At 44.3% G+C, this 21454-nt stretch overlaps 2 protein-coding genes across 2 annotated transcripts; both read left to right on the forward strand.

Moving 5' to 3' along the window:
• The first annotated feature begins 498 nt into the window (after positions 1 to 498).
• plcd3a (phospholipase C, delta 3a) lies at positions 499 to 14382 on the forward strand. Its single transcript, XM_067232683.1, has 14 exons — positions 499 to 676; positions 4858 to 5025; positions 8362 to 8590; positions 9476 to 9605; positions 10166 to 10391; positions 10509 to 10710; positions 10834 to 11131; positions 11252 to 11392; positions 11482 to 11635; positions 11775 to 11891; positions 12138 to 12316; positions 12469 to 12604; positions 12866 to 13015; positions 13099 to 14382. The coding sequence occupies exons 1-14, from the start codon at positions 589 to 591 to the stop codon at positions 13239 to 13241; spliced, it is 2361 nt and encodes a 786-aa protein (XP_067088784.1). The 5' UTR covers positions 499 to 588; the 3' UTR covers positions 13242 to 14382.
• Positions 14383 to 14852: 470 nt separating this feature from the next.
• Positions 14853 to 21422, forward strand: nmt1a (N-myristoyltransferase 1a). Its single transcript, XM_067232556.1, has 12 exons — positions 14853 to 14968; positions 16762 to 16870; positions 17046 to 17190; positions 17478 to 17596; positions 17764 to 17855; positions 18191 to 18307; positions 18616 to 18786; positions 19075 to 19183; positions 19286 to 19456; positions 19595 to 19762; positions 20095 to 20232; positions 20580 to 21422. Exons 1-12 carry the CDS (start codon positions 14853 to 14855, stop codon positions 20598 to 20600), a joined length of 1476 nt encoding a protein of 491 aa, XP_067088657.1. The 3' UTR covers positions 20601 to 21422.
• The last annotated feature ends 32 nt before the right edge of the window (positions 21423 to 21454 follow it).

The raw sequence follows: 21454 nt of genomic DNA on the forward strand, positions 1-21454 counted from the left end.
CCGTTAAATGCGCCCTGACAGCAACAACTAGCCTACTTATAAAAGTTAATCATGCTTGACAGAGACGCTATATACGATAATATAAAAACGTTATATCCGACCAAAGGCCTACTGATCCAAGTAGCCTACTGAACATGTGTTTTTACATTTTATAGAAGAAGTAGTCAATGGCACATCTCTTGGCACATATCTCTCTCTCTCTCTCTCTCTCTCTCTCTCTCTCTCTCTCTCTCTCTCTCTCTCTCTCTCTCTCTCTCTCTCTCTCTCTCTCTCTCTCTCTCTCTCTCTCTCTCTCTCTCTCTCTCTCTCTCTTCTCTCTCTCTCTCTCTCTCTCTCTCTCTCTCTCTCTCTCTCTCTCTCTCTCTCTCTCTCTCTCTCTCTCTCTCTCTCTCTCTCTCTCTCTCTCTCTCTCTCTCTCTCATCCACTCTCTCGCTCTCTCTGGGAGGCGCTCCAGAGCTCCTGAAGAGTTGTTACGAGTTGAAAAGCACACTTTTCAACCCACACTTTGCTTTTCACACCGAGTAGAATCTGACAGCCTCAAATCAACCAAGACCTCAGGGATCTGTACTGGACATCTGCAGTGCGTCATGTTGGTCCGGAGCAAGAAACCCACCGCCGTGCACAATGAACAGCGACCGATAGAATCCAAGACGCAAGATCCTCTGAGGAATTTGGGTAAGAAGCGATTACTGGTACAATTAAAACATTTTTTTTTCGATCAATCAACTGGACAGGTGTCATCTAAAGAAGACTAGTAAACCTTCAAAATGTTAACACAGTTTTAGAAAGGTGCTCACGTATTTTTGTGATCGCTGACTTTCTTACCTGTGGCCAATGCATCGATATATGTTCCGTTTAAAAAAAAATATTAATGATAGTAAATAGCCTACATTCTTGCAATATGCAACGTGGATAGATCAGTTTCCTCTGTTTTGGTTGTGTTTGAGAAGTTTAACTAATTGTCAAAGACAATGACTAAAACTCATGAATGCATTAATCCAAATGAAAACAAACATCTTCTGGTTTGAAAACAGAGTGGCGAGTACGAAACTTTTCCAGGAAAAACACAGAGCTTAATTAACGTTGTGTGGGCGCTGACAAGTGGTCATGTGTTTGTGAATTGTCCAACAGCTCACAACAGCTCACTGACCCACTTGTGTGATTCAAGCTCTTCAAATCTTCTCTCCCAGGCCCCTGTGCTCTGACACCCCTTCTCACTAGAACTCCCACTCCCCGTTAATCATACACACTCAGCTCATGGTCACAAATGCCTAAATAGAGAACTGCTGAGGAAGGATAGAGCACCTGTCAGAGCCCCAAAAAATCCTTCGGATGCATGTCAGTCTAGACCTCAGAATGATGGTACCAAGATGTGCGTTTGTAAATTGAAACCTTCTAGTCCTTATGTTATTGTTACATACATACATGAATGGGCAATCTGTCTAGTCCATATAGAAGCTTGCATTGGAGCCCCTGAACCCTGTAGTTGCGCAAGTCATTCAAAAATAGAACTTGTACAGTAAAGTGTCCAGTTAGTAAAGTTCTTTATCAGTTGTTAGGCAGACGGTCTATGACATGCCCTTACATACTGTCTTATCGGAGTGCAAAGTTTTATGTGGCTCCTAGTCACCTGCGCTTTGGTTTTTTAAATGAGTGCAATTTATGTTGTTTGGACTTTAGTTGGGTTGTTTAGGGAGTCAGAGTGGCTGACCGGTGAGGGAATCGGGCTAGTAATCCGAGGTTGCCAGTTCGATCCCGGTCAAGCCAACTGACGTTGTGTCCTTGGGCAAGGCACTTCACCCTACTTGCCTCGGGGGAATGTCCCTGTACTTACTATAAGTCGCTCTGGATAAGAGCGTCTGCTAAATGACTAAATGTAAATGTAATGTAAATGTAATGTTGTTTACCTGTGATATTGGAAGTAGCCATTATTGGCAGGCATCAGCAAATCCTGTCTATGTCTATGTAAAGAACCAAGGTGCGGGCGAAGGAGAGTGTCAACTCACCTGAATGGTACAGAAATAGTAGAAGGCTTTCTTAGGGACATGTACACTATAGGATAACTATACACAATCTCAGCTCTCTCAAAAGGAGTTCTGAAAGACTGTGAGAGTTGTTCCTAGTCATGGGTGGTATTAGTCTCATGTTAGAGTACAGAACGTAAGGAATCTGGTTTAGGGGCTTAAGTTTATAAATCACTGTAATCACAAGAGTTTGTGAGTATAGGATATATAGCTGAGCAGTGACCTAGTGGCGATCCTAAGGTTGAGTGCAAGTTGTTTTTGCATCAGAGATGAGGGAAGGGCCATTGCCAAACAAACAATGCCATGCAGGGAAGGAAGGGAGTTCACATTTTGTCTCGACACATTTCTTCACAGCTTTTAATACTCTCATGGAACTGTTTAGGGGACCGGAGTGACTTTGCTTCCCTCTACAACGAGGCTCCCCCACCGGTCCCAGAGTTCGTTCACCCTGTGGGGAATGAGCCTGTTGGATTCATGTGGTTGTTTACAGAATAGTTCTCTCTCTGGGTCCCAGAAATCATGGGCGTTATCTCTATTGCACATATCGGTCTTTTTGTTTGCTTTCATTTATTCTATTCATCTATATTTAATCAGTTTCTCTGTAAATGCTGCCTCTATTCTAAAGACAGTTTTTTCTCTCCCTCAATCTCTACAGCTTCTAACTATTTGCTTTTGCATACCACTATATGGTTGCTAGCCAGGCCGCTTGTTATGTTCAGCCAACTGGTCAAGTGTGTGTCAACACGATTGTCCCCCAGCCTGCTGCAGGAGGTGTGACAGCGCCTCTGACTACCATCTCCTTTCCAGTGTACTCCTCCCATTCCTACTTACAGCGTTATAACTTATGGACAAATCTCACGGAGTACTTACTATGGGGTGAAGGGTTTTTGTGCAGTTGCCAAGGTGAGGCGAGCCTTTCATTGGAACTTCTCACATTCCATGGTATTATTAAAGAGACCCTTTATTCTGGAGGTGGGGATCTCTCACTGAATTGCTCCTCTCAAAGTTTTCCTGGAGTGTTTCCTTTCGTTCTATGGGCATATGTGAAGCCCTCTGTGACATTGCTTGTAAAAGGGCTGTGTAGATGACGTTTAATTTGATCTGACAGACATGCGCACATGCACGTACACACACACACGACATCATAGTTGAGGTTAGGATGTGGACGGTAGGAGCAACAGGAAATTAATGTCAAAAGAGAAAGGTAGAGGAGCCGCAGTTTCAGTTTGAACAGCTCAGCATGCTGATCTGCTGTTACAGGTGCCTTGTGCTCGGCCTGGAATGAAGGCACTGTCAATAAACAGAGTTGTTATGGATGATAGAATGTGGTGGTCGTGGAGGGGCTTCTCTTTGTGTTTGACCCCTCAGATGTAAAGGGGGGTGGGGGGGGAGGGGGCGGGGCTGAAAGCAGCTTTTCTTCTGCTCCAATAGCTAGGCTGTGGAGGCCCCTGAGCTGCTAAGACACAGCCTGGCAGGGGGACGAGCGTGAGGAATCCAGGCTACTCTGAAAGAGGCTTTGACTCATTTAAAAGTGTCCCTCTGAGTAGGGAGTTTGACACTTCTGCACTTAAGATTCTGTCCTCGGACAGGTTGTATAAGGAAAAAAATAAGGGATGAATAGAGTTATGTTTGTGACAAGGGAGAAATGTGTTCATTACAGCAAATCAGGGTTAAGAACAACCGTGGAGGCCTATTGATCCATTGCAGAGAACCATTCAGAGAAGTGATGGAGCCCTAAAGAAGAGTCGTCTCATTTTGACAGATATTTGTGTGAATCAATAGTGTGTGATTTGTGTGATAGTGTGTGTCCTCATCCGCCTCATGGTGCTTCATGTTCTACATATGTTGAACAGACTGTTGGAGTGGCACTTAAAGTGGCACATATCCTTAGTCGGGCTAGTAATCTGAAGGTTGCCAGTTCGATTCCCGGCCGTGCAAAATGATGTTGTGTCCTTGGGCAAGGCACTTCACCCTACTTGCTTCGGGGGGAATGTCCCTGTACTTACTGTAAGTCCCTCTGGATAAGAGCGTCTGCTAAATGACTAAATGTAAATGCATCCACACAATCCAGAATTTTCCTTTGCTGGTTTTTCCCTGGCCGTGGAAGGATATTAATCATATAATTGTTGGCATCTGTTCCAAACTCTGCATTCTGACTCTGTTTTGTTGTTGAGTGTTTCAAATCTGGCTCTGCTTGAAAACCTTCGTAAGCCCAGGCACATGGAAAACGAACAATAACAAACTGAAACTTCATCGTAACTTGGATGGGTTATTATGTTAAAAGGCCTTAATAAATGTTTTGGCAATGACTTTAATGTAGTATTACTGTAGCTATCCTTTGTATTTCCATCAAAATAGTGTGTGTTTAGGACATAAACATAAGCCTTGGCAACGTTTGTTTGAGGATATGACTGGTCTGCCAGAGGAACATTTTCTCATATAAAAGCAAGTCATTCTGCCACCCCCACTGTTTGCCTAGCACATAACACACAAACACAACAATGTTTTCCTCACTGGAAAAACAGCTTTTGCAAATGTATGAACTCGACAGAAAAATCCACATCCATTCATTAACCTTTGACAGTCCTTTGAAGTTTTCGGCACAGACCGGAGGGCTCAGAGTTGACTGACTTTAATGAAAGCAGAACTGCCCTCTCAATGACCTGCCAATGGAGCCCAATGGATCTGTATGAGCACTCAGAAGAGGAAACCATGCAAGGCCGACACACCACATGATAGCAGTGACACGTGACAGGGTTACATTTAGTGGTCATGAATCACAAGATCGTAACCCTAACCCTAACGTCATCGTCCTCTGTGTGTGTGTTCCAGGGGTGCTGGATGACGAGGATGTGCTCACGATGATGCAAGGCTCCAACATGACGAAGGTGCGCTCCCAGAGGTGGCAGAAGAGCCGTAGCCTGAGGCTGCTGGAGGACGGGGTCACGGTGTTTGTCGAGTCCACCAAGAGCTCCAGGAAGGCCAAGGCCCAGCAGACGTGTAAGTAACATGGGAGTCAGGTGGCTGAGCGGTTAGGGAAGCGGGCTAGTAATCTGAAGGTTGCCAGTTCGATTCCCGGCTGCCCAAATTACGTTGTGTCCTTGGGCAAGGCACTTCACCCTACTTGCCTCGGGGAGAATGTCCCTGTACTTACTGTAAGTCGCTCTGGATAAGAGCGTCTGCTAAATGACTAGGGGGAGGAAAGATATATTGGAGCCCAAGTGGGGGATTAAAGGAATGGGGGAAAAAAAGGGTGAGGAAAGGCAGAAGGGCGAGGTAGGGAAAGGATAAGGAGTAATGAGTAGGAAGGAATACTAATCACATGATGCAGCTTGATCCGAGTTTCTAAGTTGCAAGATCTAAGATGTTTTTTATGGGAGGTTTAGTTGCTGGAAAGTAAACTAAAACCATTATCAGATCAAGGCCTCGATGGAGTGGAAGGCTATCTTACAGGAGTCGCAAACAAAAACAAAGAAACTGGATTTCCATCAGCCTACTCTAGCCTATTCAACTCTTGGTTAAGATCCAATGCACTCATTCAGTCAACTCATTGTCGTTCATTTCTTTTATACCTTGTCTCACTTCAAAGCACTCCCTACTTGAATACAATATGTTCATGCTTTCCGAAAAGGTGAGGTCTAGTTCTAGGTACTGAAACTACTGGTATTTCATGTCCATGAACGGAGCCACAGCCAAATAAAAACATTCTAGGAAAAAGGTTTTGAAACTGACTGTTGGAAGTGGTTATGCTAACCAGTTAAGCAAGGTATTTGCCTTGGTTTATTTTTTGCCTCACTAAAAGCTTTCACATCCATCACCGAGGAAGACTGCCGCTTCAATCTATAATGATTGAAATCCTCTTAAAGGGAAATAATTTGGTCTTTAATCCTAGATTATTCGGCTCATTAAAGCGTGGGAACTTCAAATGTCAAAGACTGAATGAGAATTGAATGACCCCACATATTGCTCATGCATAAATCCTCATATTGGTCAGCATGCAGGCATATCCACACAAACACTAACCATAACGCCTCAAAAGGTGTATATGGGTTTCTCTCTGTGTGTGTGTGTGTGTATGTGTGTGTGTGCCTGTTTTAAGTAAGATTAGAACTCATCCACATAAGTATATCTCTGCCCAAGCTCTAATTGCTGGGTGTGTTTCTGTGCATGACCCCCCACCACCATCTTGGGTCTGTCATTTGAAGTTAGTTTGATCTAAATGTGTTTCTGATGCCTATAATTTCATGAATGGGAGCTCACAGTTAAAAGACATATGAGTTAAATGTTCACGCAAGACCAATGCTCTTTTCACAGTGTAACAAATGTTCTTCCATTCCATAAAAAAAAATATATATATTTTAATGATTCATTATAGAGTTGACCATAAACTTGAGCTGTCAGTCCTTTGGCTCAATTGATTATTTTAACAATTGAGTGATTTTCCAAGTATGTCCAAACACTGTGGCAATCAAGAGAGGTTCATGTTTTTCCGTTTTAGAGATGGACTGTAAACTGTTGCTGTGGAGCTTCAGGATAGTACAAAGGCAGCACTGACTGGTTATGTGTATACAATAATGGTACCTTTTTGATTGAGGGCTTTTTTCTCTCTCTCTCTCTCTCTCTCTCTCTCTCTCTCTCTCACTCTCTCTCTCTCTCTCTCTCTTCTTCTTCTTCTTCTTCTTCTTCTTCCTCTCTTATTGCACATCTCTTATGTATCCTTCCCTCCAAAGCACCTCTAACCCCACCCCAGTATGTAGCTGTAACTACTTAATAGATATGACTCTGTTATGGTATGACGGGGTAACTGGTTTGTCTGGGTCAGTAGGTTGTGGCAGGGTGCAGCTGTGTTGCATGTCTGTATAAAGATAAAACGTCTCAATGTGGTAAGTGTCATAGTGACTATCAAACCCTACTAGTAGCACTGCACAGTGATCAGACCCAGATCATGATGATCTCTTCAGCAGACAGTCACACTGGTCACTTTATATTTTCAGACCTTGGACAGACAGATCAATCAGTCAAACAATCGTGTTTACTTATACAACACATTGAAAAACAACAAATGTCAACCAATGCTCTAAACCAGTACAAACAATGTCACACAAGAGATATACACACTCACATGCATGTGGAGGCCTAGATTCTAGCCTCCTTGTCTTGCTACCGGGGTCCTGGTGGATATTTGGAGCTTTGCACCTGCAGTTCAGCATGGTGCCCTTTGTTCAGAAGGGCTTTAGAGAGAATGCACCACTTAACACTTTAGCTGTGCCTGGGTGTGTCCCTCAGTTATCTCAACTCCCTCTTGGCGTGTGTATGCACACAGATACACAGAGACACTTCACCCGACATTTTTCAGGTTTTAAATGTCACCCTCTTTGTGGAGACAGAAGGAATAATGCATCAGCAGTTTTGAGGAGGTGGGTACAGATGTCTGGAGGCTTTAATTACCATCAGTCGGAGAAAGAGTACCATTGTCACAACAAACTGGGTTAACTGTTTTTCACTGCTCATGTCCCAAAGCCAAGTGTGGACTGTGCTCTACTTTGTGTCTCTGTCATTAGAAATCTGATACCAGAGCAAGAATAAACACGGTTCTTCAGTCACTGGTGGTCTAGAGGGCTAGGGATAGGCTTTACAATACAGTGCAAAATAGTTTAGTGTCATGTAAAAGGAGCAGAGGAGCAGAGTAGGTTGAAAAAATGAGAAATTCAGCTGATGGTTTTAGGCCCTTTTCGGCTACCATTGTGTGTTTGGGAGTTTGTGTCTGCAGTAGAGTGGCAGGCTGGTTATGTTGCTGGGCAGACAGTTGGTTATTATGTATGGCCCAGTTACCCCTGTCATAAATTGTACACAGTGTTATTAATACCAGGAAAACTATTGTAAACATCTCTTTCATTCTATTTTTTAAGTCTAGGACTACGCTTATTCCTTGTCTGGGAAACTGGGTCTCAGAGTGGCAGGTTAAATTTGGAGCCTGAATGTACATTGGGAACATATTTAGCCACTAAGCTCATGCAGGTCATATTTTATGTGCTAAAAAGTTCCGCTAGCACTGTTACTTCTCCAGAAAGATGTTACAACACACAGCCAATATCCTGACCCTTGACCTTTCAGAGTGCGTCACTTTGAGCAGCATGTGTTTTTGTGCTACTGTGGTATCCAGCTTGTGTTCTGTTAAAACCTTTTGCATACTGATCCTGCATCTCCCTCTCTCTCTCTCTCTCTCTCTCTCTCTCTCTCTCTCTCTGTCTCTCTGTCTCTCTCTCTCTCTCTCTCTGTCTCTCTCTCATTACGTTTGTGTGTCCTTCCCAACCAACCATCTCGACCCTCCCTCAGTCTCGGTGACGGAGGTGGAATGTGTGCGTGAGGGCTGTCAGTCTGAGGCTTTGCGGAGGCTGTCTGGTTCGGTGCCAGACAGCCAGTGCTTCACCTTGATCTTCAAAGGAGCCAGGAAGAGTCTGGACCTGCGGTGTCTGTGTGAGGAGGAGGCCCGTCGCTGGGTCCGGGGGATTCGCACCTTGAAGGAGCGGGTGTCCAACATGACACAGAAGGAGAAACTGGACCAATATCCTTACACTCTCGATGTCAGCCTTGATGCAGAGTAAATATAGTGCTGCTGAAATAAGATCTCTATGGTGACTGGCTCTGGCGCTGAACATAACACTGTCACATGCACCATCTCACATCCAGAGCATAGCTAAGATGTTGAGCAATGACCAGCAAACAGCGCTGTCTAAATATAGAATAGATATCCTGTCAATTATAATCCCTCACATAGCCCCCGGGTTGTGGGGGACCTGGGTGTACGGGAATTCAAGATGGAAACGCTATCTAAGCAGGTCTTCCTTATTTTTTGTCTTGCCTCTCTCTTTCTCTCTCTCTCTTTCTCTCAGTTTTTGTTTAAACATTGTGAGGTCTGAATAGAGACATGCGCAATTGAGTAATTGAGCATGTCCAGGCTAGCGCCATGGATTATTACTGTATGTGGTTTGGTTGAGGTTTGGTTGTGGTTTAGCACAGTTAAGTCACAGTAGTGTAACCAATACGTTTCCTACTGGAACAAGGTGTGATTTGTAATATCCACAACAGTCATTTTATGCCCCATATTGTGATTATAGGAGGTTTCATTCATTCACAGATTAATATGAATGCTCATCTGTGCAGAATGGACACCTAATAATAATGTACAGTATTTAGGTCAATCTCCCATCTGCATTCATTTTATCGTCAATTCCATGTCATATTCCTGTGCATGGAACGAATGCATTGAACTGTGTAATGAAAGTGATGAGGATTGACTGAACACAGTTTAAACCTCAAATCTACTTAAGTGCATGAACGTCTGGGTCAATGGACCTTAGTTGTGTGCTCGTCTGCCTTTTGGACCATGTCCATGACGGTGGGGTCATAGGTGAGGTTGACCCTGGTTGTTGTCCTTAACCTACCCCACCTGGATCCGTGGGTACCTGAGGCGGGCAGATCAGAACCAGGATGGAAAGATGAGCTACGATGAGGTCAAAACACTGCTCCAGATGATCAACATAGACCTGAGTGAACAGTATGCCCTCTCCTTATTCAAGGTGAGTCAGGTCACCCGCACAATGTTTTCCTGAGATGGAATTAGGACAGAGAAGAAGAGAGAAAGAAAGAGACAGAAAGACAGACGCTAAGACGAACAAACGGAGAAAGGGAATTTGACGAGAGAATTGCAAGAGACGTTCGTCATGCTGTGAAGTAAGGTTTGACCGTTGCCTGTGAAAGAGCCTGTGTTTACTTAGTATGTTATGAAGAGAGGTTCTATTTCAGAGACCGCCTAGAGTAGAGAATCTGTGTTCAATTACCAACTCTGTGGCAAGCCAACCAGGAGGCCCCCTTTCTCAAACATGAACCACACACACACACATTCTGTATCTCTGCCTCAGCAGGGTAGTTTCTTACACACTCTCACAAGTCTCTGGGTCAGTTAAGCATAAACTATATGGGGGTGGCCATAGTTTCACAGACACACCCAAATGACTACTCTTCTTTAAACATACAGTTTGAATCTGAACCATGTGATTACGCAAGTCATAATGATGATGATTATGTTTTTCCTCATTACAACCCATACTCTTGTCTGTCGGTCTCCTCCGTGTCTCAGAAGTGCGACCGGTCTTGCGATGGCCGTCTCGATCACGTGGAGATCGAGGAGTTCTGCCGGGAGCTGATGCGGCGGCCAGAGCTGGACTCTGTGTTCAGACACTACTCGGGTAACGGCTGCGTGCTCTCCACTGCCGAGCTGAGGGATTTTCTGGGAGACCAAGGAGAGGATGCTTCATTGGTCCACGCTAAGAGCCTCATATTGACCTATGAGCTCAACGATTGGGGTACGCCCAATAACCTATCTGCTGCGTCTTTTCTGCAAACAAATTATGGCTGGATAATTGTCTCCGTCTGCACCTACAGATGAGTTTATGACAAATGTATCCTGCTCGTTCATACAGCCCAGAAGAACCAGTTGATGTCTCAGAATGGCTTCACCATGTATATGCTGTCCAAGGAAAATGATGTGTTCAACCCTGACCATGCTAGAGTCTATCAGAATATGACCCATCCTATGGCGCACTATTTTATCTCCACCTCCCACAACACATACCTCACCAAGGATCAAGTGACAGGTGACAGCAGCACAGAGCCATACATCAGGTATTAAAACTCTACACACACACACACATACGCAAACACAAGTATACATGCATGCACACATGTAGGCACTCAAATACACTTACATACCCGCTGTAAGTTATAATTGTTCTCTGTTTGTGCCAGAGCCCTAAATCAAGGCTGTCGCTGTGTTGAGCTGGACTGCTGGGACGGTGACAAAGGAGAACCGGTTATCTACCACGGACACACATTAACCTCTAAAGTGCCTTTTAAGATGGTGATAGAGACTATTGCCCAGTACGCCTTTAAGGCCTCCCCCTATCCTCTCATCCTGTCCCTGGAGAACCACTGTTCTGTGGAGCAGCAGTTGGTTATGGCCCGACACCTGCACACCATCTTGGGCAGACATCTGCTTTCCAAGCCCCTCAGTGACCTGCCCCTGGAGGACCTGCCCTCTCCTGAGGTAGGACATGCACAGCTCCTTCATCCACAGTCCTGTTTGAATCCAGTCAGAGGTCATTTTGGGTGCGCCAAAAAATTGAGAACTTGGAGAATCCTTCTGAGAATGTTGAATTTCCCGCAGGAGCTAAAATGTCGGATTCTGATTAAAGGGAAGAAAGATACCCCTCACTTGGGACAGCTGGGGAAGACCAGCAGTTCGGCCAGCTTCTCTTCCAGCTCAGAGGAAGAGCCTGTTGGCAGCAACAAGAAGGACCCTTCGAAGGTAAGGCCAGGAAGGAGGTGTCGATCACTTCAAGTCACGGTATACGGTGCTAAACGGTTCGTTATTGTGATTCGTGTTTCAACTTCTAGGCCATGTCCTCTAAGATGAGCCCGGAGCTGTCTGCCCTGGTGGTATACTGCAGGAGTGTCTCATTCCGTGGGTTTGATCACTCAGCCCAGAAACCACCCAACGAGATGTCCTCGTTCTCTGAGAGCGAGGCTCTGAAACACATCAAAGACTCAGGCAAGAGGCTTTCGGATGTCCGTGTGAAGTTGTTACACTATGGCCCTCAGCCACCCGGATGCTTTCCCCATCAACCAGCGTATTTTGTAACCTGACTCTTATTTGATATAGATGCTTGTCTGTGTTTTCGTTTATGCAGGAAAACTGTTTGTCAGACACAACACCAGACAGCTGAGCCGGATCTACCCCTCTGGCCAGCGCCTCCAATCATCCAACTATGACCCCCAGGAGATGTGGAACGGCGGCTGCCAGTTGGGTCAGTAAACATGGCTTGAAGGCTGGTTGGGAGGCTGGGTAGGAGGTCACACCACTGACTGTATTTCAATCTTGATTTAGCGGTTGAGACTAATAATGATTCATTTCTCTGCTGAGAGCTTGAGTTGGAATGTACATTCCTAACCTTCCCACTCATCAGCAAACTAACCCCAAAGTGAGGGAAGTGTTTTATAATGACTTGCATTTCTGGGCACCGGTGTGTCTCTATTTGCACTCCTGTGTTTAGTGGCCCTGAACTTCCAGACTCCTGGGGAGCAAATGGACCTGAACCAGGGTCGCTTTCTGCCTAATGGCCGGTGTGGCTACGTCCTCAAACCCAGCTTCCTGTGCAGCCCCACAACAACTTTCAACCCAGAAATCACTGGGGGCGGACCGGGACACATCCCAACCCAGCTGACGATACGGGTAAGCAATCAGGTGTTGTTAGCTCGGACTGCTTGACACGGTAGGAGGTTATATGTCATGTCCCTTTTTCTCATTTCAATCGTATGAATGAAATAATTAGTTATACAAAGGGAGTAAACAAGAATGTCTTATCTTGGACTCTTTGTGCTCAGGTGATATCTGCACAGCAGCTGCCTAAAATCAACACCGACAAAGCCAGCTCTATTGTGGACCCACAGGTGTGGGTGGAAATTCATGGCGTGGCCATTGATAATGCTAAAGACAAAACCCAACGCATTAACAACAATGGTACCTATCATTCTCTCAGCTCTCTCACACCACATCATGTTCAAATTAGGCCAGGATACCAGTAGTTTATTGTCCAAATTTGTTTTGTGTGTTTCTTATTGAATCGTGACCCTTAGTCCATATAGACATGGCAAAGTGGATTTAATTTATATTCATCTTCCTTGCCCAAGGGCAGTGATAATTATCCTATACAGCTCCTCCACTACAGCTCTGTTTGAATAGATGATTTTGTGTCTGACGGCACTTTTGCACCCTCTACAGGATTCAACCCTCGCTGGGACTGCACTCTCAGTTTCCAGCTGCAGGTCCCTGACCTGGCCCTGGTACGCTTCGTAGTGGAGGACCATGACCATACAGGCAAAAACGACTTTGTGGGCCAGTCAACCTTGCCTTTCACCAGTCTCCGCACAGGTACCGACTAAGAACTTTTTATTTGACAAATCGATAAATCAATCAACTAGATGGCTTTTGCTCAGCTCTCTCGTCCTCCCCAGGTTATCGCCATGTCCACCTGCTTAAGGCAGATGGCTCCAGTCTGTCTCCTGCCACCCTCTTCATACACGTAAAGGTGTCCCGCAAAGGAGTCCCCATCAAAAGTGTGTCTGAGCGTATGGTTATAGCCAAAGGCAAAGCATGAGTGTGCTTCACCTGAACTGGGGTTTTGGTTCACAGCCAACTGGTTCTAAGGAAGATGTCAATCCTTGGAGAGGGCCTGCTGCTGCTTGTAGCCCAGTACTTACCTAATGCACTTAATTACAAGCCACTCCTGATTCAAAAAATGGCCACCCCTCCTTCCAGAAATGTTGAGGAAATGTGTGTCTCGTTGTGGGAGTATTCTGTTGCTTGATGCCAGTGCTATATCAGTGGGTAAATATGACTGACTAAAGTATTTCTTTTATTAAGTGAAGACATTTGACTTTTTACAACAATTGATACCTTTTAATATAATTGATGTACCTTTTAATTTATTATTACTGAAAGCTCTTACAATTATCTAGTTAAGAAGTGTCATGTTTAGTCAAGAGTCATGATTTAGTAATTTATGTTTATGAAATGTAATGATAGCAAGAATGGTGTTTATAATAATCTGAACTGACATAGAACTTGAGATTTATAACTAAACTGTTACCATTGTATTTAATCCAAAAAACACAATTTTTTTAAACTTTCAAATAGTCTCATCAATTTATAAATACATGTAATAATGTAGTAATGTACTGCAATGTAGACCAAGTCCAGTTTTGCATGTTAGAACAAGTGTTACATTAGTTGGAAAGTGTTAGAGGTAGTGTATTAAATCATCATGTACGTGTGAGCATCCTTTTCTATCTTTTTTAATTTTATGATGAACCCTAATCCAAGGTCATTTTTATAGTTTTTTTCCTGCTTTGTATTGTAATCTAGGTAAGATAACCATTTTAACTTGAAAAAGCTGTTTGTTTGTTGCTCGTCTCGTGTATATTGCCTGCTGACCATTTTGTCCTCTTTCGCCCACATTCTGTAGGTATTGAACCTACAGAATGCTCGGTAAGCATTGGAAATAGGTCAGTGTCAAATCCAACCAAGCGCGTCTTATCCCTAACACCACTGAGTTAAGTCTTCTCCATCAATAAAGATGGTATTTTACTGTTTTGTTGTATAGCAATAACGTGCCAATACAGTATTTATTTTCCCATGACTAATGTGTAACTGGTGTGTGGTGTGTATCGACGAAAGATGTTAACGAAAATGAGAGACAAGCTTGTTCATGTTTTTAATAAAAAGGAATGTTCTAAACCCTCCCGTTTAATGTTATTATTATTTTGTTTGTTTACAATTTGTGTGTGGTTACCTTGGTAAGCACAAAGAGGTAATTTTTACCCCCCAAAAAATAGCGTGCTCTAGTTAATAGTTTAAAAAGAAAGTATAGAATGATCTCGTGCTCATTATTCCTAGATAAACATGAATCAATATTTTCAGGCTTTGTAGTTTAGTTCAGTGATTGGTTGCTAGCATAGTGTTATAATTGGTGGATCAGGTTAGTGATTTTGTGAAGAGAAGTAATGGGAGATTGGGTAAGGAAATTATGACTGATCTACTAAAACGTAGAACGCATATTCTTCTTGACTCAAGCACGTAGACACAGACTTGTCAGAGTCGTTAGTTTTTGGGATGACTACAGGACCCAAGGAGCACCACGACAGTTGGCCAATAGTATCGGGGGGTGTTTTGAGGCGTTGAGTGCACGCGGTAGTTCCTCACTTCCTAGATGAAGATGGCGGATGAGAATGAGACAGCACCGAAGCCGGAGAAAGAGGAGCAGGTAGAAGAAGACCATGGACATTGCAGCGATTGTGAAAATGAAGAGCACCACTTTGATGACGGGTGAGGGCGCAGACTTATTTTTAAAGAATAGTAGTATTTTTGCAGTGTTCCTGCGCTCGTTTGACAGCTTGCTAACAGTGCAAGCAAGATCAGTCATGCTATAGAAACTCATTGCTCCTAATAATCCCACCCACTTGCTTTTACTTCATTGGTACTAAAGGTTGACAGTTTACTGACATTCTGCTCTGATTGGACCTAATTCGATGCTGTTCCTGGTATGGGCGGGTCTTCATTTTCTTTCATTTTACCCTGACGCGTCGTAAGGTATGGAGATAGAAACGAAAAGATGAACGAATTGTCGAAATATGCATGCATTCACTGCATAGACAAAAAATGTGTACTACAGTGAAATGTTAGGTTGGAATTATGTTATTTAAACATAACTGACAAGGATATAGCCACGGTGTCGCACTGGTAGCAATTAATGCTGTCATTTCTGTAGCCATTTAATATAAAGTGTCGACACAGTCGTTAGCTGGCGAATTTGCTCATCACTAACGAAGTCGTGGGACAATTAAAGCAAAAATGAGCAAACAAGTGACTAAAGGAAATCTATAGCATCTTTGAGCTATTATGAATAAAAGGAAGAAGCCAGCTTATTTAGTATTGTTTTGTGCAGGCCTCATTTCACAGACAGTATAATGACCCAGTCATGGGCAGTGTATGCTTCCAGCATCTTCATGAAGGCGTCTCCATACTCATCTCCCGCTTGCGAGGTTTTGATTTCATGTCTCAAGGTCACATGGAGCTATGCTTTATACATTTGTTATAATTTTACTTTCGAGTACACAGTTGTTCATTTGAAAACCATTAATAGCTTTTATGAAATCAATAAGAAATCCATTTTAGATGGATTTTATTGAGCTGTAGAATCCAGAACAGTAAGATAAAAATAAAAATAAATCTCACAGTTTACCTTAATGCATACACACGCACACACACTCACACACACATATACAGGTAGGGTGCCTGGAAAACAGAATGCTTCTAGATGGTTACTAGAATGGAAGCATGGTGAACAAACCATTGAGGGCTTTGTCATCTATTGTTCTTGGTGATCACTGAACATAGACGCATACATACACACACACTTCACTTTGGTCATGTGATTCACCATCTGTCCTGGTGTTACAAATACAAGCCAGTGCCTAGCCTCTCTCCCCTCTTGGACACTAATGGGATTATCCTGTATTCCTCTGTAAGTATGTAGTCTCTCTCATCCAATGAGATGGCCTTCAAGGGTGGGTGGGGGTGGGTGGGGGGTTCATCTTGTGTTCAGTGCCCAGCCTTAGACTAGGCTGAAGAGAATTAAGGAGGCAGTGACACAGTGTTATTATAGAATTATGTATACTTGACACAAATAGGTCTGAATTCTGTCGGTGATGGACCCTACATGTCCCACACCTCGTTTTGTCTCATGTCTGCTTCTTAACTAATGTGAACTGCTTTGGATTGTAAGGGTGAAAATGCTTGTGTTTGTTCTCTACTCGTGGACGATGTACTCAACCAAAGACTTTGGCACACTCCAGTCCCTGTCTACATTTTACATTTACATTTAGTCATTTAGCAGACGCTCTTATCCAGAGCGACTTACAGTAAGTACAGGGACATTCCCCCGAGGCAAGTAGGGTGAAGTGCCTTGCCCAAGGTGAAGCCTACACAATGTCAGTTGGCATGACCGGGAATCGAACTGGCAACCTTCAGATTACTAGCCTGACTCCCTCACCGCTCAGCCATCTGACTCCCTAGTGGTGTCTAGTGGTCTGATTCGAATGTTTTCTCTTCTGTCACAGTGAAAAGGGACTGGGGGACGACAGTGGTGCCAAGAAGAAGAAGAAGAGACAGAGAAAGAAAAAGGACAAGTCTGGAGTCCAAGAGGCAGCACAGGATCCCCTAGCCAAGGTAGGTGGGGCGGGATTATGCCGTTTTCCCTTGAGAGAGTTGCTAAAACACCGACACTGATAGAATGGCAGGTGAGTGGGGAGAGAGAGAGACAGAATGTAGTGTATCTGCATTTTGTATGTGTCTATGTGCATGTCAGCAATACGTTTCAAATTCACTTTTTGTCTCTGTACAGGTGAACTCACTGCCAGCTGATAAACTGCAAGAGATCCAGAAGGCCATTGAACTATTCTCTGTGGGTCCTGGCCCTGCCAAAACCATGGAGGAGGCTACCCGGAGGAGCTACCAGTTCTGGGACACACAGCCGGTCCCGAAGCTAGGTATAACACAGGACATGCAGGGGCATGTAGACACAGAATGGTTTTTGGAAACCCTCAAATTGACATTTAGTCATTTAGCAGACGCTCTTATCCAGAGCAAACTACAGTAAGAGCAGGGACATTCCCCTGAGGCAAGTAGGGTGAAGTGCCTTGCCCAAGGACACAACGTAATTTTGCATGGCTGGGGAATCGAACCGGCAACCTTCTGATTACTAGCCCGATTCCCTAACCGCTCAGCCATCCGGCTTCCAAATGATCCCTCTCTGTGACTGTTCTCATCCCTCTAGGGGAGATGGTGACATCACATGGCTCTATCGAGCCTGACAAAGACATCATCCGGGAGGAGCCCTACAGCCTTCCACAAGGCTTCACCTGGGACGCTCTCGACCTGGGAAACCCTGCAGTGGTAAGAACACACAACAGATGTTAAGACATTCAACCAGCCAGTCTTTCCTCACCTCACCTCACAGACTACTGAACCTAGAACATAACCAATTCAGCCAATTCATCCATCCAACGCATTCAATTCTGACCTTCATGCCTGATGAATGGACTTTTTCTGCCCGATTTCAGTTGAAGGAACTGTACACCCTTCTGAATGAGAACTACGTGGAAGACGATGACAATATGTTCCGATTCGACTACTCTCCTGAGTTCCTGCTCTGGTAATTAATTTACCTCTATTGCTCATGCCACTTGAACATTTCCCTTTAATCGATGTGAGTCATAAAGATATATATGTCATTGTGGTATATGCTACCTTAGAAAAGCTCATTGTAGGTTTATTATACACATCAGTGTACTACAAGTCACTTGTAGCCTGTACGTTATTAGTGCACTTACCTAGTAACTAGCAACAGATGTGAATAAGTAGGGGTTGGAATCTTTTGTTCTAAATCGCTAGCAGAGTCGCTAGCAGACTGAATCACGATTCAAATGTGAATCGATTTTTTTCCCACTACACCTATGATTAAGTGTAGCTCATGCCTGTCTCTCCTAGGGCTCTGCGTCCTCCTGGCTGGCTGCCTCAGTGGCACTGTGGGGTGAGAGTGAACTCCAACCAGAAGCTTGTGGGATTCATCAGTGCCATCCCTGCCAAGATCCGCATTTATGACATGTAAGAAACTACAGTGTGGCTAAGGCTACAGTGACGCAACAATAAGAGTCCATGTAATTGCGAATGACACCACTAGTACAGTATGTACATTTATTTATTGTCTCTTTTTTTTTGGTCTTGACAATTGGTGACATTGTATTACAACCGAACTGAATAACTCGTGTTGGGGACTCCTTTTGGACGTTCTGAACGTACATGCAAAATGGTTAACGATGTTACGGCATGTTCATATACACGCACACAGATACACACATACATGAATGCATGGCAGAAATGATATTGACTCTGAACTGTTATCTGTGGTTAAGGGAAAAGAAAATGGTGGAGATCAACTTCCTTTGTGTCCACAAGAAGCTGCGCGCGAAGCGGGTAGCGCCTGTTCTGATCAGAGAGATCACCAGACGTGTCAATCTAGAGGGCATTTTCCAGGCTGTCTACACTGCTGGAGTAGTGCTGCCCAAACCTGTGGGTACCTGCAGGTGGGTCAAATACACACATACACACAAACATAATCACATAATGCATCTAGGGAGTCAGGTGGCTGAGCGGTAAGGGAGTTGGGCTAGTAATCTGAAGGTTACCGGTTCGGTTCCCGGCTGTGCCAAATGACGGTGTGTCCTTGGGCAAGGCACTTCACCCTACTTGCCTCAGGGGGAATGTCCCTGTGTTACTGTAAGTCGCTCTGGATAAGAGCGTCTGCTAAATGACTAAATGTAAATGTAAATCTCAGGAGATGACCGTATTAACACTTTGCATTACTCCTGTAGGTACTGGCACCGTTCCTTGAACCCTCGCAAGCTGATCGAGGTGAAATTTTCTCACCTGAGCCGGAACATGACAATGCAGCGTACCATGAAGCTGTACCGTCTTCCTGAGGTACGGCACCATCTAGGGGCTTCCGTTTGCACAGCATCAAAACCAAAGAGGTGGCAGTCAACAAGGTTTAGCTGACCCATCCTGTTTATAAACTCCCTTCAGGCTCCAAAGACATCGGGCTTGCGACCAATGACCAGGAAAGATGTGCCTGCGGTGCATCGTCTGCTGCTGGGGTACCTGAGCCAGTTCCACCTGGCCCCCACCATGAGCCCGGAGGAGGTGGAGCACTGGCTGCTGCCTCAGGAGAACATCATAGACACCTACTTGGTGGAGGTAGAGATCTCCACCCATCATACAGGATCAGAGTCCTTCTCGTGGCTGAGTTATAACCGTTACCAGAGTTACCTGAACAAGAATGTGTGGAGCAAAAAAATGAATGTGGTTTGTGCTTCCTCATCTCTCCCTCAATAGAACTCTGGAGGAAAGGTGACTGACTTCTTGAGCTTCTACACACTTCCCTCCACCATCATGAACCATCCAGTCCACCACAGCCTGAAGGCCGCCTACTCCTTTTACAATGTGCACACCTGCACCCCCCTGCTGGACCTCATGTCGGACGCACTCATTCTGGCCAAGTCGGTAAGTTCGCCCGCAAGTACATTTTACATTTAGTCATTTAGCAGACGCTCTTATCCAGAGCAATTTACTGTAAGTACAGGGACATTCCCCCCCCCGAGGCAAGTAGGGTGAAGTGCCTTGCCCAAGGACACAATGTCATTAGCAGAGCCGGGGATCGAACCAGCAACCTTCTGATTACTAGCCCGATTCCCTAACCGCTCAGCCACCTGACTCTCTGAGTATAGTGAGAATAGTTATGTTTCCCTTTTTGACGTTTACGGATTGTATCTCTTCTTCCTCTCACTGTCATGCTCTTTCTCACCGCTCTTATGTTCGATGTTCTCAACACACAGAAAGGGTTTGACGTCTTCAATGCACTGGACATGATGGAGAATAAGACTTTCCTGGAAAAGCTTAAGTTTGGTATTGGAGATGGAAATCTGCAGTATTATCTGTACAATTGGAAGTGTCCCAGCATGGGGTCAGACAAGGTATATTGTCATTGATGCTTCATTATCTTATACTTAAAGATGTTGTATCTTCGACTGTAGATTGGCTTTTGATGATATGGCGTACAACACTGTGATGATATGGCGTACAACACTGTGATGATATGGCGTACAACACTGTGATGATATGGCGTACAACACTGTGATGATATGGCGTACAGCACTGTGATGATATGGCGTACAACACTGTGATGATATGGCGTACAACACTGTGATGATATGGCGTACAACACTGTGATGATATGGCGTACAACACTGTGATGATATGGCGTACAACACTGTGATGATATGGCGTACAACACTGTGCTCACCCTTCCCTCGTTCTCCAGGTTGGCTTGGTACTGCAGTGACATCCCCGTCTGCATCCCAGTGCAAAGTGTCCCAGTTAGGCCAGGATACCACACCAACGCACTGAACGCCCGACCGACGGCCTGATGGCCCTCCTGCTCCAGGAGAGGAACCCCACCGCCCATTTTTACTTTATGACCTTTTGAACTTTGACCTGCACTACTGCTGCCAGGCAGGGAGGTGGGGGGAGATGGTTCTCCCTCACACTCTCTCTCCCTCCCATCACATGGACCTTAAGCCATTGTAGTTACCATCTCAGACAGCTGTACAACATTTGAAAGGCTGTCATGATTGTACCAGGTGCAAACACACAAATACACAGGCCAGAACACTTACTATTTACCACCTACATATTTGTGTACCCACAAAACATAAATGTGAATACAGCAAAGTAATGCTAATACTCTTGAATCTAACATTTTTTCTTTTTCCACTCCCAATGGAAACGGCTTTTGCAGTAATAATCTGTCATCAAATTTTAAAGAAAAATAAAAACAATCAAAAAAGATTTCAAAAGCAACGGGGAAAATACAGAAGGTGTAAGATGATATCCAAAAGAGGATTTGAGACAAGGGCTTCTGTTTCGAATCGGTTTCCTCTTTCAGTTAAAGCTTGAACCTGCAGATTTGCCATCAATCCCTCCTTTTTCTACGTAAATAGGTTTTGTGGTGTTGATTCAGCACCCCTGACTGACTGAACTAAGAGAGTTGGCCTTCATCTTTTTGAATGCTTTTTCCCATCTGTACTAACTTATGTGACCCACTATCCGGCTTCTTACACTTACAGAAAAGCCCTGTTCTGAAGAAAATAAAACAATAACAGGTTTTGACTGTTTTTATTATATTTTATACATGGC

This window comes from Osmerus mordax, chromosome 3 (assembly GCF_038355195.1).
Source record: "Osmerus mordax isolate fOsmMor3 chromosome 3, fOsmMor3.pri, whole genome shotgun sequence".
NCBI classification, from domain to species: Eukaryota; Metazoa; Chordata; class Actinopteri; order Osmeriformes; family Osmeridae; genus Osmerus; species Osmerus mordax.

What these genes read in the sequence shown, in the direction of transcription:
- plcd3a (XM_067232683.1), top strand. Translation starts at nt 589, where the DNA reads ATGTTGGTCCGGAGCAAGAAACCCACCGCCGTGCACAATGAACAGCGA. An exon ending in GAAACACATCAAAGACTCAG is followed by an intron (nt 11,636 to 11,774) that starts GCAAGAGGCTTT and finishes TCGTTTATGCAG; the next exon opens with GAAAACTGTTTGTCAGACAC. An exon ending in TTTCACCAGTCTCCGCACAG is followed by an intron (nt 13,016 to 13,098) that starts GTACCGACTAAG and finishes CGTCCTCCCCAG; the next exon opens with GTTATCGCCATGTCCACCTG.
- nmt1a (XM_067232556.1), top strand. Translation starts at nt 14,853, where the DNA reads ATGAAGATGGCGGATGAGAATGAGACAGCACCGAAGCCGGAGAAAGAG. An exon ending in CACAGGATCCCCTAGCCAAG is followed by an intron (nt 16,871 to 17,045) that starts GTAGGTGGGGCG and finishes GTCTCTGTACAG; the next exon opens with GTGAACTCACTGCCAGCTGA. An exon ending in TCTCCTGAGTTCCTGCTCTG is followed by an intron (nt 17,856 to 18,190) that starts GTAATTAATTTA and finishes TGTCTCTCCTAG; the next exon opens with GGCTCTGCGTCCTCCTGGCT.